The sequence below is a fragment of the Heterocephalus glaber genome, unplaced genomic scaffold (assembly GCF_053883595.1).
Source record: "Heterocephalus glaber isolate CG9 unplaced genomic scaffold, H.glaber_assembly_v1.0 deba00001497, whole genome shotgun sequence".
Classification (NCBI taxonomy): Eukaryota; Metazoa; Chordata; class Mammalia; order Rodentia; family Bathyergidae; genus Heterocephalus; species Heterocephalus glaber.
The window spans coordinates 48,217,399-48,231,850 of record NW_028258320.1 but is presented as its reverse complement, the minus strand read 5'-3'; the positions used below and the strand labels follow the sequence as shown (position 1 = coordinate 48,231,850).

The 14,452-nt window shown below is 47.6% G+C and overlaps 1 protein-coding gene across 8 annotated transcripts in view; it reads left to right on the top strand.

Moving 5' to 3' along the window:
- The window catches only part of Hps1 (HPS1 biogenesis of lysosomal organelles complex 3 subunit 1), a 34,279-nt gene that overhangs the window by 17,125 nt on the left and 2,702 nt on the right, over positions 1 to 14,452 (top strand). For 4 of the 8 annotated variants that reach the window (XM_004838641.4, XM_004838640.4, XM_087185100.1 and 1 more), the window contains 14 exons: positions 523 to 660; positions 878 to 1,020; positions 2,163 to 2,271; positions 4,482 to 4,642; positions 5,037 to 5,142; positions 5,743 to 5,844; positions 5,991 to 6,060; positions 8,668 to 8,711; positions 9,905 to 10,072; positions 10,146 to 10,325; positions 11,442 to 11,503; positions 11,941 to 12,075; positions 12,164 to 12,229; positions 12,864 to 13,008. In XM_004838641.4, coding sequence (XP_004838698.1) covers positions 523 to 660; positions 878 to 1,020; positions 2,163 to 2,271; positions 4,482 to 4,642; positions 5,037 to 5,142; positions 5,743 to 5,844; positions 5,991 to 6,060; positions 8,668 to 8,711; positions 9,905 to 10,072; positions 10,146 to 10,325; positions 11,442 to 11,503; positions 11,941 to 12,075; positions 12,164 to 12,229; positions 12,864 to 13,008 — 1,629 coding nt within the window. Of the gene's footprint in view, positions 1 to 522; positions 661 to 877; positions 4,215 to 4,481; positions 4,643 to 5,036; positions 5,143 to 5,742; positions 5,845 to 5,990; positions 6,061 to 8,667; positions 8,712 to 9,904; positions 10,073 to 10,145; positions 10,326 to 11,441; positions 11,504 to 11,940; positions 12,076 to 12,163; positions 12,230 to 12,863; positions 13,009 to 14,452 lie in introns of those variants that run through there. The other 4 variants (XM_087185101.1, XM_013069928.3, XM_087185102.1 and 1 more) reach the window with 3 other exon arrangements.

Sequence of the window (14,452 nt, the reverse complement as noted above, 5' to 3'; positions counted from 1 at the left end):
CACTGAAACACTAATATTTTAAATAACTGTATAGACTCATCATTTAGATGTAATTTACTTAATTATTTCTTTGATACTGTACATTTACATTTTTTCTAATTGTTTGCACCTGTGAATTACGTTGTAATAAACGTATTTGTTTCTATCTCTGATCATTTTCATTAGGATAAAGTCCCCAAAGTAGTTTATTCTAAAAAAATGACATGGGCTTTGGTACATATAACAGTCTTCCTTAGAGCTGGTAAGTTATCCATTAAATGCCCCATACATTCCACTGTGGCATGTGGCAAACATTTAATATTTCCTTCCAGATTCAGAGCCTAAATAGCAGTTAACAGGCTGAGCCCTGCCTTTCAAGCTGCCACTCAAAGTGTAAATGCAGCCTCTTTTTGTACCCTTCCTATCAGAAGAGTGACCCCCTTCCAGGCAGGTCTGCCACTCTGGAGCTCTTTGATGTCAAGTTTGGTTCATTCCTTTGTCCACAGCACCTGACACACCCTAAGAACTGTCACTTTCTTGCAGCTCCCTGCACTCGAGGACCAGCTCAGCACTCTCCTGGCCCCAGTCATCATCTCCTCCATGACAATGCTGGAGAAGCTCTCGGATACATACACCTGCTTCTCCACAGAAAATAGCAACTATCTGTATGTCCTTCATTTGGTGAGTATGTGGCCCTGTGGTCCATGTTCCTCTTCCTCCTGCTCCACGGGGAGTCCACTTGGCTGTCCTCTATCCTGGACGGCAGACTCCTGTGGAAGGCAGGAACTGCACAGTATCAAAACCTCCCGGTACCCAGTCTTACCCTTAATTTTCCAGTGAGATCAGGGAAGGTTGACGGAGTGCCATGGTGGCTGGATGATTTTCTCTGTGCCTACAGTTTGGAGAATGCCTGTTCATCGCCATTAATGGAGACCACACTGAGAACGAGGGAGACCTCCGACGTAAGCTGTGTGTGCTCAAGTACCTGTTTGAGGTGCACTTCGGATTAGTAACTATGGATGGCCAGCTCATCCGGAAGGAGTGAGTCCTCAAGGATGGTCCCCCTGTGTCCTCTGCTGAGCTCCCTAGTGTGGGACCAGTCAGCCTGTGCCCAGCCACAACGAAACCGAAGTTCCATACTTTGCCCCAACTGTGTCCCTGGGTCCAAGAAGCGGAGCTTTGGAGCTGTGAAAACTATCTTTTCTGAGCCTCTCATCTTACATATGTGGAAACTGAGGGTACAGAAGTTAAATAACTTGGCCCAGAGGTATCCAGTTGGTTGGTGACAACACCCAGCCTAGAAGTTTGAGCTCAGTGTCCCTGTTACACAGTTCATCCACTGCCAACCTTAGTGGTTCATCATTATCATCCTGGTCTGAGACAGTCCCCTCTGGCTCCTCAGAGCTGCCCTGGTCTTTCCTTTTGGAAAAACACATTCCCAAGCTTACTGTGGTGACACCTTCTGAAGGGCAGGGCCCCAGAAGCCATCGCTGGCCCCATAATGAAAACCTGAGCAAAAAGAATGGTGGCTCAATGTATACACTGAGGTGAGAAGGGAAATGTGACCTGGAAGAGTGAGGTTCAGGGTGGGGCTGTCCCCTACTTCTCAGCACCATTAGGAAGTCTCAATCTGAAACTCTTTATCTTCTGAGTTTTAAAGTGACATGAGCACTCACTCATATTGAGGCACTTACTGTATGTGCAGGCATCAGGTCATGAGCTGTTTTAGCTGTCACAGTGCTGATGGCACATGCTATGGGCAAATGCCCCTTACACAAACCACATTTATCCATGCAGGTCTGTCGGTGTTTGGGAGGGCTGTGCCTCTGTGTTGGCTCTGATAGTAGTCCAGAGTTGTCTGTTTTTAGGGATCTGTGGGGGACAGGAGAGCCATAGAAAATGCAGGTACCTTCCTGGCTCCTTGTAGCTAGCTTCGATATGTCTGTGTGAAAGAAGCAGAGGAGTGAAATCATTTGCTCAGTGGCCTGACTCCTGGTTCCTGCCAGTGCTGCTCTGCCACGGCCCACAGGAAACACAGCCTCTCTCTGCCCTGGGCTCTCCCACAGATGGGCAGTCACATTTCCTGAGCTCTCTGGCTCTGATGCTGGCCTGGGATAGGATCTTTGGGTTGGTTAGAAGTGACCAGCTTTCTCATGGTGCCTCTATCTGTGTTTCTGCCTCAGGCTGAGGCCCCCAGACCTGGGCCAGAGGGCGCAGGTGTGGGCTCACTTCCAGAGCCTGCTGTGGACCTACAGCCACCTGCGGGAGAAAGAGCAAAGCTTTGCTGTGGAGGTGACTAATGGGGCACTAAGGCCTCAGGCCTGGGAGGTTTTGGGTTAGAAGGGGCAGCAGCCTGCTTGAAGACCATGTGTTTTTTTGTTTTGGTTTGGGTTTTTTTTTGGTACTGGGGATTGAACTTAGGACCTTGTGCTTGCGAGGCAGGCAGCAGAACCACTGAGCTAAATTGCTGGCCCTTGAAGACCATATTTTGACATGGTCTTCATGAGTAGGGGCACAGGCACATACCGAAATCTGTTTATCCAGAATTGTTCTTTCTGTCCACATGGTAGGCCTCTCCACAGTAAACAGCTAGATTCTAGGTAAAACTGACTTTTTGGTACAGTTTTAGAACTCACTATAAATTACAGAAGTCTCTGAAGATAGCGCCTCTCACCCCCCAAAAAAGTTATAGTGAGCTGAGACTAGAGTAGAAAGCAGTGAACAAAAGCAGCACTAAAGGAAACCTTGCCCTGAGTGCAGTGATACTCCCAACACAGCCAGAAAACAGTCTTTAGCCAGCAGCACAATCAGGAGCTAAACCTGCCACTCCTAGGTTAAGCTGGGCTGACGAGCTCAAGCGGCTTTGGTCAGTAGCACCACCAGGCCCCTTTGGGACTCAGATTCTCTATGCAGAGCAGTGGATCGCACTTGCCAGTGCCTGTTGGAGTCGTGTGGAGGGCTTGTTAAGCACAGGTTGCTGGGCCTCACCCTCAGAGTTTCTTATTCGGTGGGTCTAAGGTCAGGACTCTAGAGTCTGCATTTCCAGTGGATTCCCAGATGATGCTGAGTGTGCCAATCCAAGAGTCACACTGAAAATCACTGCTTTAGGGGACAGACTGAAACAGAAATGAGCTCACAGTTAAAGAAGTCAGGTCTCACCCTTGAGCACCCACACCCTTTCTGAGTGTGTACTTCTTTGATTCTGCTTAATAAATCTGTATATACCGTTTAAAGGAGGAGGAGGAGGAGGAGAAAGAGAAGGAAAAGGAGAGGGGAGAGAAAAAGGAGAACAGGAAAAAGAAGGAGAGGGGAAGAGGAAGAAGAAGGAGAAGGAAGAAGAAGAAGTCAGGTGCACAAGAAAATAAGCCACCATGGGTGACAGGGGAAGTCAGGAAATCAGTTACCAACTCCAGTAAACATGGGGTATCCACTGTACAATAAGACATGAGCCAGGCCTTGATGAATAAAGATATAAACCCTGCCTTGCGAGAACTCAGAACTTAGTGTGTGAATACTAAAAATGTAATAAAGTAGGTGCCACACTAAGCTTCACATCAAAAATCCATGGTAACACAAAGGATGGAATGGTCAGCTCTTCCTGGGACATCAGGAAAGCCTTCTTGTAGGAAGTAACCTAATGTAGTTAGGACAAAATCCAGACTCCTCCCCAAGCCCACCAGGCGTTGTATGAACTGTTGCTGCCTGTCTTGCCCCACCTCATCTCAAGCCTCTCTTGTTCTCATTCTCTGTGCATTGCTCACATGGGATTTCTTTTAGTTTCAGAAAAACTGTATGTTTAGCTCTGTCCAATATGTTAGTCATTAGCTACATGTGGCTTTTGAATACTTGAAATGTAGCTAGTCCAAATTAAGTTATGCTGTACATGTAATATACACCAAATTTTGATGACTTAAAACAGAAAAGAATGTAAGACATCACATTAATAATGCTGTTATATATTGGTAATATTTTAGGTATATTAGACAAGATTAAAATATTAAATTAATTTCACCTGTTTCTTTTTACTAGAAATTATTAAATTATGCATAGGACTCGCCCTCTGCCTTTTAGTTAAAGAACAGTGCTCTAAACTACACAACTCAGGGCCTTTGCACTTGCTCTTTCCTGGGCTTCCCATGTTCTTCCTTACCTCTTTCTTTGGCAGACTTTCCAGTTCCTTCGATACCAGTTTAAAGGTCACCTCCTCAGGGACATTCTTTGAACACCCTACCCAAGTAGGTCTCTTGCTATTTTTCTCTAGTTTAGTACTACGTATTCCTACTGAGCACATGTCATAGTTGGCTTGAATATTGTCTGCCTCAGCTAGAGTCTGATGACCAGGCTGTGAGCAGCAGGCTGAGACCATGCCAATCATAGTCTCTATACTCCCGAATACCTGATACCCAGTGTAAGCTCAGGACAGACTGAGTGGATGTGCCCACCAACTGGGGCTGCAGCAAGAGAAGGTGCTGGGCTTCCTCATAGCTTCCTTCCCTGACCAGGCTGTGGAGCGGCTAATCCACCCCCAGCTCTGTGAGTTGTGTATAGAGACACTGGAGCGGCACGTGGTCGAGGCCATCAACTCCAACCCCTCTCGGGGAGGTGAAGAGGCCCTTCATGCCTTCCTGCTTGTGCACTCCAAGCTGCTGGCCTTCTACTCCAGGTGAGCCAAGCCCCAGCCCCCACCTGCCCCATTCTTATTCCCTCTGCTGGAGAATCATGGTCTCCTTGCCCAGGAACCCCCTCAACTTCCATGCAGCTCCCCCAGACTTTACTCCCCCCCCCCCGCCCCAGCCCCTTGAATCTCTAAGGCACTTCTTCCTGGAACACTTCATAGTCTCGTTAAAGAGACCCATCTTTATGCTCTTACTGGTCTCTGGGGCTTCCCCATTGTTTTGTTTTTTCCACAGCCAAATTTCATTCTCAAAATTGATAAATTAATTTTATTTATACCTATCTCCAGGAAGGATTAAGTTAGCCAGCCCATGGGCACACTCCTTGAGGGCAGCACTGGGCTCCAAGCTGTGCTGACAGTTGTCCTGCTCCTATTTCCACAGCCACAGTGCGAGTTCCCTGCGCCCAGGCGACCTCCTTGCTCTCATCCTCCTGGTTCAGGACCTCCACCCCAGCGAGAACACAGTGGAGGAGGATGGTGATGCCCAGGTGTCAAGGCAGCAGGAGGCCATCAGGGAGATGGCTTGGAAAGCCTGCTTGGAGAGTGGTGGGCGGGCCCTGGGGGCTGTGCCTGCCTTGGCACCATCTGGACAAGTGGGTGGGTGTGGTGTTTTCCCGTGGAAGGGGAATTCTGAAATGCCTATAGTCTGGTGGGTTAAAAGTGCAGATTTATGGAATTGATCCTAGTTTGAAACCCAGCTTCTTAACCATGTGAGCTGAGATTCCTTTAGTTTGCAGTGTGAACAGTGGGGGTGTTGCCCTCACAGGGGTGTTATGAGGGATAAAGAAACAAGTCACATAATGCCTGGCAGTGCCTGGGCAGAGCGAAGGCTCAGTGTTAGCCAACCTGTGGACATTGTTGTGTTCAGTGGCAGAGAGGTGCTGCTTTGAAATGCGTTGGGAGTTCTGGAGAAAAAATGGACCACCCAGAACTGAAACCTCCCTGGAAACTCAGGACTGTGCACGTTGGGTAGCACACGGAATAGGCTGGAGGGGCAAAGGACTTCTCTGTGAAGTGCTGGAAGGCAGAGGATTGGTGGTGAGCAGCCAGGTCAGATGTACACTAACCAGTGTCTCCACTGTCCGAAGCCTTCCCCACACAGAAGACCCCAGAGCAGCCAGAACATCCCTGTGCAGCAGCCCTGGAGCCCACACACCTCAGGCCCAATCAAGAACAGTTCTTCAGGGACGGTGTGTGCCACATCCTGTGTGAAGGACAGAGGGTGGAACTGCCTCATCATATGACCAGCCTCTCCCTGGAGAGCAGGGGCTGAGTCACCTGAGAGAGTCTCACCTGGCCCTTGGCTCTTCGTCTGAGCTTGCACTTCTCCCAGCAGGACACAGACAGCTTCTCCTTCCCAGAGGAGTACTTCACACCAGCTCCTTCGCCTGGGGAGCAGAGCTCAGGTGAGGCCTGGAGACAAAGCAGTGGTGGCAGAATGGGGATGGTTGCCAGTGTGTAGCCAAGGAAACTTGTCTTACTGTTCAGTGGATCCTCAGGTGCCTCATAAAGGCCAAGCAGGGTGATTGTTGTAGTCAGGGTTTTAACAAGGGAAATGTTTAATACAGGACACGTAATTTATAAGATTATTTTATGATACTTACCCAAAAAGTCAAAATACAGAGGAGTGCAAGAGATTAACCGCACACTAGAGGCCCAAAGAATCCAACCAAGGGCCTGGATCCCACAGCAATGTCCCGCACAAGTCCAGCTAAAAGCTTAGGGTCCAAGGCAGTGTCCTCCACAAGTCCATCCAGTGGCCTAGAGCCCACAGCAATGCCTCCTGCTTGTTCGTATTGAGGATCTGCACCCAAAAGGCCCAAAGGCCAGTAGTGGAAGCCAAAGAACCTTCACTAGTGGAATGAAGGATTTGTGCCACCAGGCTGAGGGATCTACATTGGAGCCAGGAAGTGATGCTCACGGTAAAGATGAGAGCTCCCTTGATGAGAACAGCAGCCATTCCCAGCAACAGCAAGGCCCTGAGCTCCTCCTCCAATGAGAACAGCCTAGTTCACTTCAGGAAAACCATGCACAGCAAGCATCTCCTAGAAAATCAACAGCCAACGATCTTCTCCTCCCATTCTCTTTTTATGGCTATTGGCAACAATCCTCAGGTGGATCTTCCATGCCCAGACCACACTAATTCAGTTCAGCTGGGCATTACAAGTTGCTCATTCATTAATCCACCACAGTGCTCAAACTCTGCGCAAGATGTCTGTGGCTCTGTCTTCTCTACCAGCCCCTGCATGAATGCAAGAACTCCTAAGACTATTCATATAATCCATAAAACTTTCTATGACATGTTGATTTCTTTTAAAAATTCATCTATATGTATATTCTAACCTCATTCTTTTTGTAGCTAATTAAGTCTTTAAGTAAAATTAAATAGTAATCATTTGATTTCAAGTACATTTTAAAATATAAATATTCAACCTCTAGTTTATACCTTAACCTGTTTTTCCATTGTACGTGGATAAACAATAAAAAGGAACTATTAATATTCAAAATGTTATTAACTAAAAAATATACAAAGTTGCTTAGAGAAGATCAGCCAAAGTCCAGATTGTCATCATCTCCATGAGCGTTACATAGATGTCTCTGAAGTTTTTAGGGTAAAAGAAAGGATGCTGTTGGTTCACACTACCTGAGAGAAGAAAGGAGGCCAAAGTTGCAGAAGGAGAAATTTATTGAGGACGGTTTTGAAAGTTTATTAAGTGGCTTCCTCAAAAAGTGGCCTTAGCCCCAGCTGCACAGACTCACCTGGGGCCCCGCTGAGTCCTGTATGCCTGGCGTAGGATGCCCTACTGTGCAGTCCTTGGCCCAGGTGCATCTGTACCCAATCTGGAGATCTTTCAAAACTGTTAGAGCTGAGCTTGTGCCCTGAGATTCTAATTTAATTATTCAGGATTATGGCCAGGCCGTAAGATGTTTTTTAAATCTCCCTAAATCATCTTTGTGTTAAGCCAAGGTTGAATGCCATGGGGTTAAATATGCATAACCTTAGGTCTGTTCTTAACTTTAGCTTCATGGGGCCTGGGAGCTGTGACTGTGTGCCAGCTCATATCTTTGTGCCTTTACTGGGGTGAATGTCCATGGCCATCTGCAGACTGAACTCTCCATGAGCTCCAGGCACATGGAGCAGCACAGCTTATAGATAACTTCTGCAGTTCCTTCTTGCCACTTCCTTCCCTCATGCATCCAAACCCTCCTCCTTGCCTTCACTCTTGGTGTTTAGCTTATTTCCCAGAGTTTTAAATAATGTTCCTCTGTGCACAGAACTCACAGCTTAGAAATGGCTTCTTGTGTTACACTCATCCTTTTTTTTTTTGGCACTGGGGGCTTTGCACTGTACTACATTCTCGATCCTTTTTTATTTTGAGACAGGGTCTCAATAAAGCACTAATCCATTTCTAAATCAGGTTTTGAAAACTTAGGAATATGCTTTTCCCACAGAAATCTGATCATAGATGAGAGTTATTTGCAATGAAATTTAAAAGAATATTATTGTCACAAACATCTAACATCTCAAATAATTAGTAGGTTCAGTAGTTTTCTGGGAACTAGGAAGGAAATCAAGCTCAAATCCTAGGTCCTCAGTAAAAGTAGTGATTGAATAATTGAACAAGGAAATGTAGTCTTTGTATGCTGGCTCCTAGGGAGGGGACCTGAAGGAATAGAGGGTGAAAGGGGTTAAAGAGGGATTCTGAAGAAAACACCCCCATTGCCAGGTACATGCTCAAGAGCTCCATTCCCACCCAGCCACCAGCTCTGTTGGAATCTTGTCTCCTCCAGACCCAGATCACATTATCCCTGGTACTTACCTGGTACTTGCCAGCTGGGAAGATGATGGCTTTACTAAGGCTGCAGCCCCAGTGAGACACCTTTGTCCCACACCCCGCTCTGAGGGTGGGGAGGCTAGCTGAGCTATTGATGGCAGCTTCTGCTTCCTCTATTGGGCCATTATTTACATTCTCACAGTATTTATGTTGTTATGTTCTCACCTGTGCCTGCAGGTAGCACCATCTGGCTGGAGGTAGCACCATCTGAAGTTCCACAGGTAAGCCTCCTGGGTCTGCTTGAGCACCACTGATTGTAGATGTTGGGGAGGTACGGGGAGCACGTGCCCCTCCCAGGTTGCTCTCCACCAGTGCTGCCCTCCACCTGCCCCTTTCAGGGGGTTGAGGGTGGCCTTCCCCACCAGGCATTCACCCTTCACGCCTCATAAACTCCCACCCTCCCCATGTTTTGGGGAGTCGGAGTCCAGCTTTTACAAACTTGTTTACTGTAGAAAAAAGTGAGAAATGCAGAAGCATGCAAAAGGGAATAAAATTACTCTTAGTCCCATCCTCAAAGTGAAATTAACATTTTTGGGTGTTTTCCTCTGTTTTTCTTTCTATGATTTTATCCACACCCCACATGCATATGCAGTGTATGTATGCAGACATACTATATTTTTTCTTTTATCACATTTGGATCTGAATGTACTCCATTATGTTGCTTTACTTGAACATTATTCTATTTACAAAGTTCTCTTCAACAGTATGGGTTTTAAAGATTGTTCAAGAGACCATCCATGCATGTGTTATTATTTATTTAGCAAATCCCCAGAACAAGCAATACATTGTCTCCAGTTTTGTGTATATGCTATATATAACTAGAACCACATCCTTATAGAGAAATTTTTGTGGCATCTCTAATTATTTCCTTCATTCTCTATTTTTTCTATTAAAGGCTTTGTTTCACAGAGCCCCCTCTTAGGCTGGAGCCTTGCTCATTTAGTTGTTTTTTTTTAACCTCAGTTTCTCTAATTTGGGAAGCTGTCAGGACATTCTGAGGGCAACTGAAATGACAAGCGTGTTGAACTTGGAATACCTTCCTCTCATTGCAGGCAGGGCAGGGAGCCTCTCTCCCACTCCCTAGTGTCTGTCCGTCCTGCCTTTTCTATCCCTTTGGGCTACCCACCTCCTGTGCCCATTTCCTACCGCAGCCCCTGTGACCCAATCCTGACTCTGGGCAGAAAGGTTCAGGAGAAGCTGTGGGACCAGACAGACAGCAGGGACTACAGCTGCCAGGACAGTTTCAAAGAGGGCAGGGATGTAAGAACTTGGATTTCTTTGAGCTAGACACTTACATTCCCCATGATTCATGGGCAGGGCAGGGAATGGACACCCGTGGGTAGATCCCACTAGGGGTGGAAGCCAGATGGCTCTTTCCTCCCTGCCCACTTCACTGACAGTTCCTTCTCCGCAGGTAGCTGAGGACACCCTCCAAGTGCTAGCTCCTCATTCCTCAGTGCCTTCCAGTCCCAGAAGGATCTTCCTGGATGCCAGTGTAAAAGACAACTACTGCCCTTTGGTGCCCCACACAATGTACTGTCTGCCACTGTGGCCAGGCATCAGCATGGTGCTCCTGACCAAGGTACGAAGCCCCTCTCCCTGCCCTGGTGGTGCTTGGGGCACCTGTTCCACTTGCCCTCTGCCCTTTCCTGCAGAGCCCTAGCACCCCACTGGCCCTGGTTCTGTACCAGCTGCTAGATGGCTTTTCTCTTCTGGAGAAGAAGCTGAAGGAGTGTCAAGAAGCTGGGAGTGCCCTGCGGTCCCTGCCCCTTGTGGGAGACCTGCGCCAGAGGATGGACAAATTTGTCAAGAATCGAGGAGGCCAAGAGATTCAGGTGGGGGCCAGGCTGTAGGGCAAATTTATACCTAGCAAATGAGAGGCTAACAGTTCTGTCCTTGCTTCCCACAAATCTGTGATTCTTGTTTTACCCGTTATGAAAAGATAACAAAAACTGAACAGCTGCACTCCAAGTTTTAAGAACATTTTATGTGAGTTTAGCAGAACACAATTGTAATACCTGATTTTTAGAGGAAGAAACTGAGGCTTGGATAAGTTGTAACTTAGCCAAGATTAGCTGGCTCGTTCATGAGCAGCAGAGCCAAAGCTTGGATGCAATGATACATTAAAGACCAGTGACCTGCACATCATGGGGCATCCTCCCTGCAGTGTGGCCTGTCACCTGGGCACTAGGAGTAGCATACAGAAGTGTAGGACACAGCCCTACTCCCTCCCTGTAAAGCATGGAAGTGAGGTAGGAGCTGAGACCAAGAGCCCAGGACAGTTTATAAACAACTGAAGGCAGTGTACCCTGACTGATTGGGCCTAGAGGGAGGCTGAGGAGGAGGAGCAGTTAGTGAGCTTGGCTGTTGGGGACACACATGCAGCTGGCCAAGCCTGGGTGTCTCTGAGGAGCTAGGATTCATTGGCAGGAGTGCATGTTGATCTGGAAAGGAGCAGAAGGATCAGAGGAAGCATGGAAGTGGCTGGTACACCAGACACATCTCCTCTCTGGAAGAGAGAGATCAGCAGGCAACACAGCTGGTGGCCCAGTAGAATGCTAAGTTGTTATGCTTCAGAGAGAGCCACTCCTGGTCTCCTGCAAGGCCTGTCCAGCAGCCACTCCCTCTCACCAACCCTAGCCTTGTGTGTCTACCCCTTGAGGGGCTCTCCGTGTTGCTCTGATGGCATTAAGTGTGCATGGCTATGGCCATCAAGGCTGGAAACACTAAACTTGGCCCAGAAATTGCTGCTTAAATACCTGCTGAGGGAACAGAATATGGTGGCCTGCGTGCACAGAGCGCTGGCAGAGGGCCACTGCTGAAGCCTGCTTTGGCCATAGGAAAGCGTATTCCTCTGGATCCTGGTGCTCCTCTGCCCAACTTGGGTAAGGGTCCCTGGGACCTCACTGTGTAAACACGGTCCAGAAAGTAACTACCCATCCTCCTTACAGAGCACCTGGCTGGAGTTTAAAACCAAGGCCTTTTCCAGAACTGAACCAGGATCCGCCTGGGAGTAAGTAGTAGCCCCTGAGGACAAGGGAGTCCTTGGGAAAGGACAGACATTCACCAGAGACCAGAGATCCCTGCAGGCTCCAAGAGAAATGCTCAGGAAGGAGCCAATGCATAGGAGAGTCCTAGGGAAGCAGAGGACCAGCCTACAGGCTGCAGAGACAGAGCTGGAAATGGAGGGTGGGGTGTGAGGGCACTTGGCACCCAGATAACCCAGCTGCGGTTGCAGCGTTGATTGGGTGCTGCCTCCCGCAGGTCACTGCCTGCAATAACTAGCAAGATGTTGTGGCTGGCAGAGGTGTCCTAGAGCCGGGTGGCACGTTGGGGAGTGCTGGGAAGCTGCCTCCTGGCCCACTAAAGAGTATGTTGTGCTTGATGGGCATGGCCACACGGGTCAGGCACTGTGTCTTTCCTGCTGTGATTCGGTCACCTGGCGTCCAGGCTGCTCCAAGTGTGTGGAAAGCTGAAACGGCAGCTCTGCGCCATCTACCGGCTCAGCTTCCTGAGCACCGCACCCAGCAGGGGAGGCCCGCACCTGCCACAGGTTCTACAGGATCAAGCCCAAAGGCTCATGCGGTAAGTGTGGAGTGGGCCCTAGATGGAGCAGGAGCAAGAGAAGCAGGGGCCCCTCACAACTCCTGCATTTTGCTGTTCCTTTTGGCAGAGAAAGGCTACTGGACTGGAAGGACTTCCTGTTGGTGAAGAGCAGGAGGAACATCACCATGGTGTCATATCCTGATGCCTGGCTCAGCCTTATGTCCAGGACTCCAAGCTCTGGGGAAGGAAGGAAATGTTTTCCACCACCCCAATTTCCTTTCTATGAAGGAAAACAATTGGGAATAGTGTCCCATGTGCCTCATCTATAGGAACACTCTAACACCAAAGTTCTAAAAATTCTTCTTGTCCCAAAGTGAATTCCTAAAAGCTCTAAAGATCCTTCATGTCAGTGCTGTCCAGCCAACAAAATGGTAACAGGTTTTGGGGGGAGGGATGGGGTTCTAGAGATCTGATTGGTTCAGGAGGACCATGTCATCCTTGGATTGTGACAGTACCCTGTAGCGTGTAAAGGCTCTTGACATGGCCTGTAGCAAATATGTATCCCTGTTTAAAGAATCATTTCCGAGACTTACTTGACCCTAGTATTATGGAACACTAGTTTTTATTGAGTACTTATTTTCCAGGGAATTTCAAGCCACTTTTCCTATTCTAAAGGCTCTGAAGTATCAGCCATTGGTCTCCCAGGCCTTTGGTCTTCAGGAGGCAGGTGAGAGGGATGCCAGGAAGCTCTTCACCAGCCATTGTCCTTCCAGAGCAGTGCTCTCCATGGTCCGTGGCTCTCTAAGCACCTTAACTCAGGCCATTACCTACCTGGAAGACTTCCCAGGCTTGGTGCATTTCATCTATGTGGATCGCACAACGGGGCAGATGGTGGCTCCTTCCCTCAGCAACAATGAAAAGACTTCATCAGAGTTGGGCAAGGGGCCCCTGGCTGCCTTCGTCAAAGCCAAGGTAACTGTTCCTCTGGCCCTAGTTCTCTTAACTGCCCATGGGGTGGGATATGCTGAGGCCTGACCCCCACTCAGGAAGGATAGGTCCATTGTCCTCTGTACTCTGTCCTGTGGAACTTTTATTGTTCCAACCGTACCCCTTTCTGCACTCATCTGTCAGTGTCAGCATGCCCTGTTAGACCTGCTGCAGCTGTTTTCTGGACCTGAGGAGTGGGTACCCAGAGCTAGGTGGGCCTTTGGTCCATAGGGGGCAGCAACTCCAGCTGTGTACATATGTGCCTGGAATTAGCAGAATGCCATGGGCAGCCAGGTCAGGGGAGAAGATGGCCAACCCTAGCATGCTCAACAGTTAGTGGAATTAGCTGAAATGGAAAGAGCTGCAAGATTAATCAATTTGGGCATCAGAAGTTTGTTTGTTTGTTGTTTGTTGGTTTTGTGGTACCAGGGATGGAACCCAGGACCTCCAATAGGCTAAGCAAGTACTCTGCCACTGAGGTATACCCTAAGCCTCATCAGAATTTATAGCTAAGTGGTTTCTACTGAGGAAACATTGTCTGGGAATTCTTTTCTTCTCATAATTTAACTGACTTTATTTTTTTGTGCATAACTTATTTTTTTGTATGGGAAAAGGAAATTCTCCTTCCATTTTTTTTTGAAGTACTGGGAATTGCATCCAGGGCCTTTTCACTGAGCTACAGCCCCAGTCCATTTTATTTTATTATTTTATTTATTTTGGGGGGATAAAATCTCTCTAAGTCACTAAGTTACCCAGGCTGGGCCTGAAATTGGAACCTTCCTCAGACTCCCAGAGTGCTGGAATTCAGGCATGTACTGCCATATCTGGCTTCTACCACTTTCTGAAAAACTGTTTTTTGTCCAAATAAAGTCTATCCTAATGATTCAAATAAGCTGGGTAGCAGAAGGCTTGTGTTGAAACCCAGATCTGCCTCTCACTAGCTGTGTGTTTCAGGTTCCTTTTCAAAGGAAACAAGAACACTGTCTTACTGTACGGACACTGTATCATTGTAAAAGATTATGAGATGATGCATATAAAATATTTAGCATAATTGTATGGCATAAAATACAGATACAGTTTTTGTCACTGCTGACTTCAGCCTCATCCTTCCCTGTAGAGACAGTTGAGCTCCCTGACACATTGCTTTTTGTTGTTGTCTATGCAGTTTGTTGCATTTGAACTCACTCTGTCTTTGCAGCTGTGTTTGCCATATTTCCACATCACTCTCCTCATGCCAGTAAATCTTCCAATACATGATTTTTAGCAACTCTATAATAGTCCGTCATGTGACATAATTCATGTAACTATTTCCCTAGTGTTTGAACCTTTAGATTATCTCCCAGCTTTTGTTGTTATAATTCTTCAATACACATCTTTTATGCATACACCTGAGTTCTCATCTCTGATTATTTCTTCAACAGAAATTCCA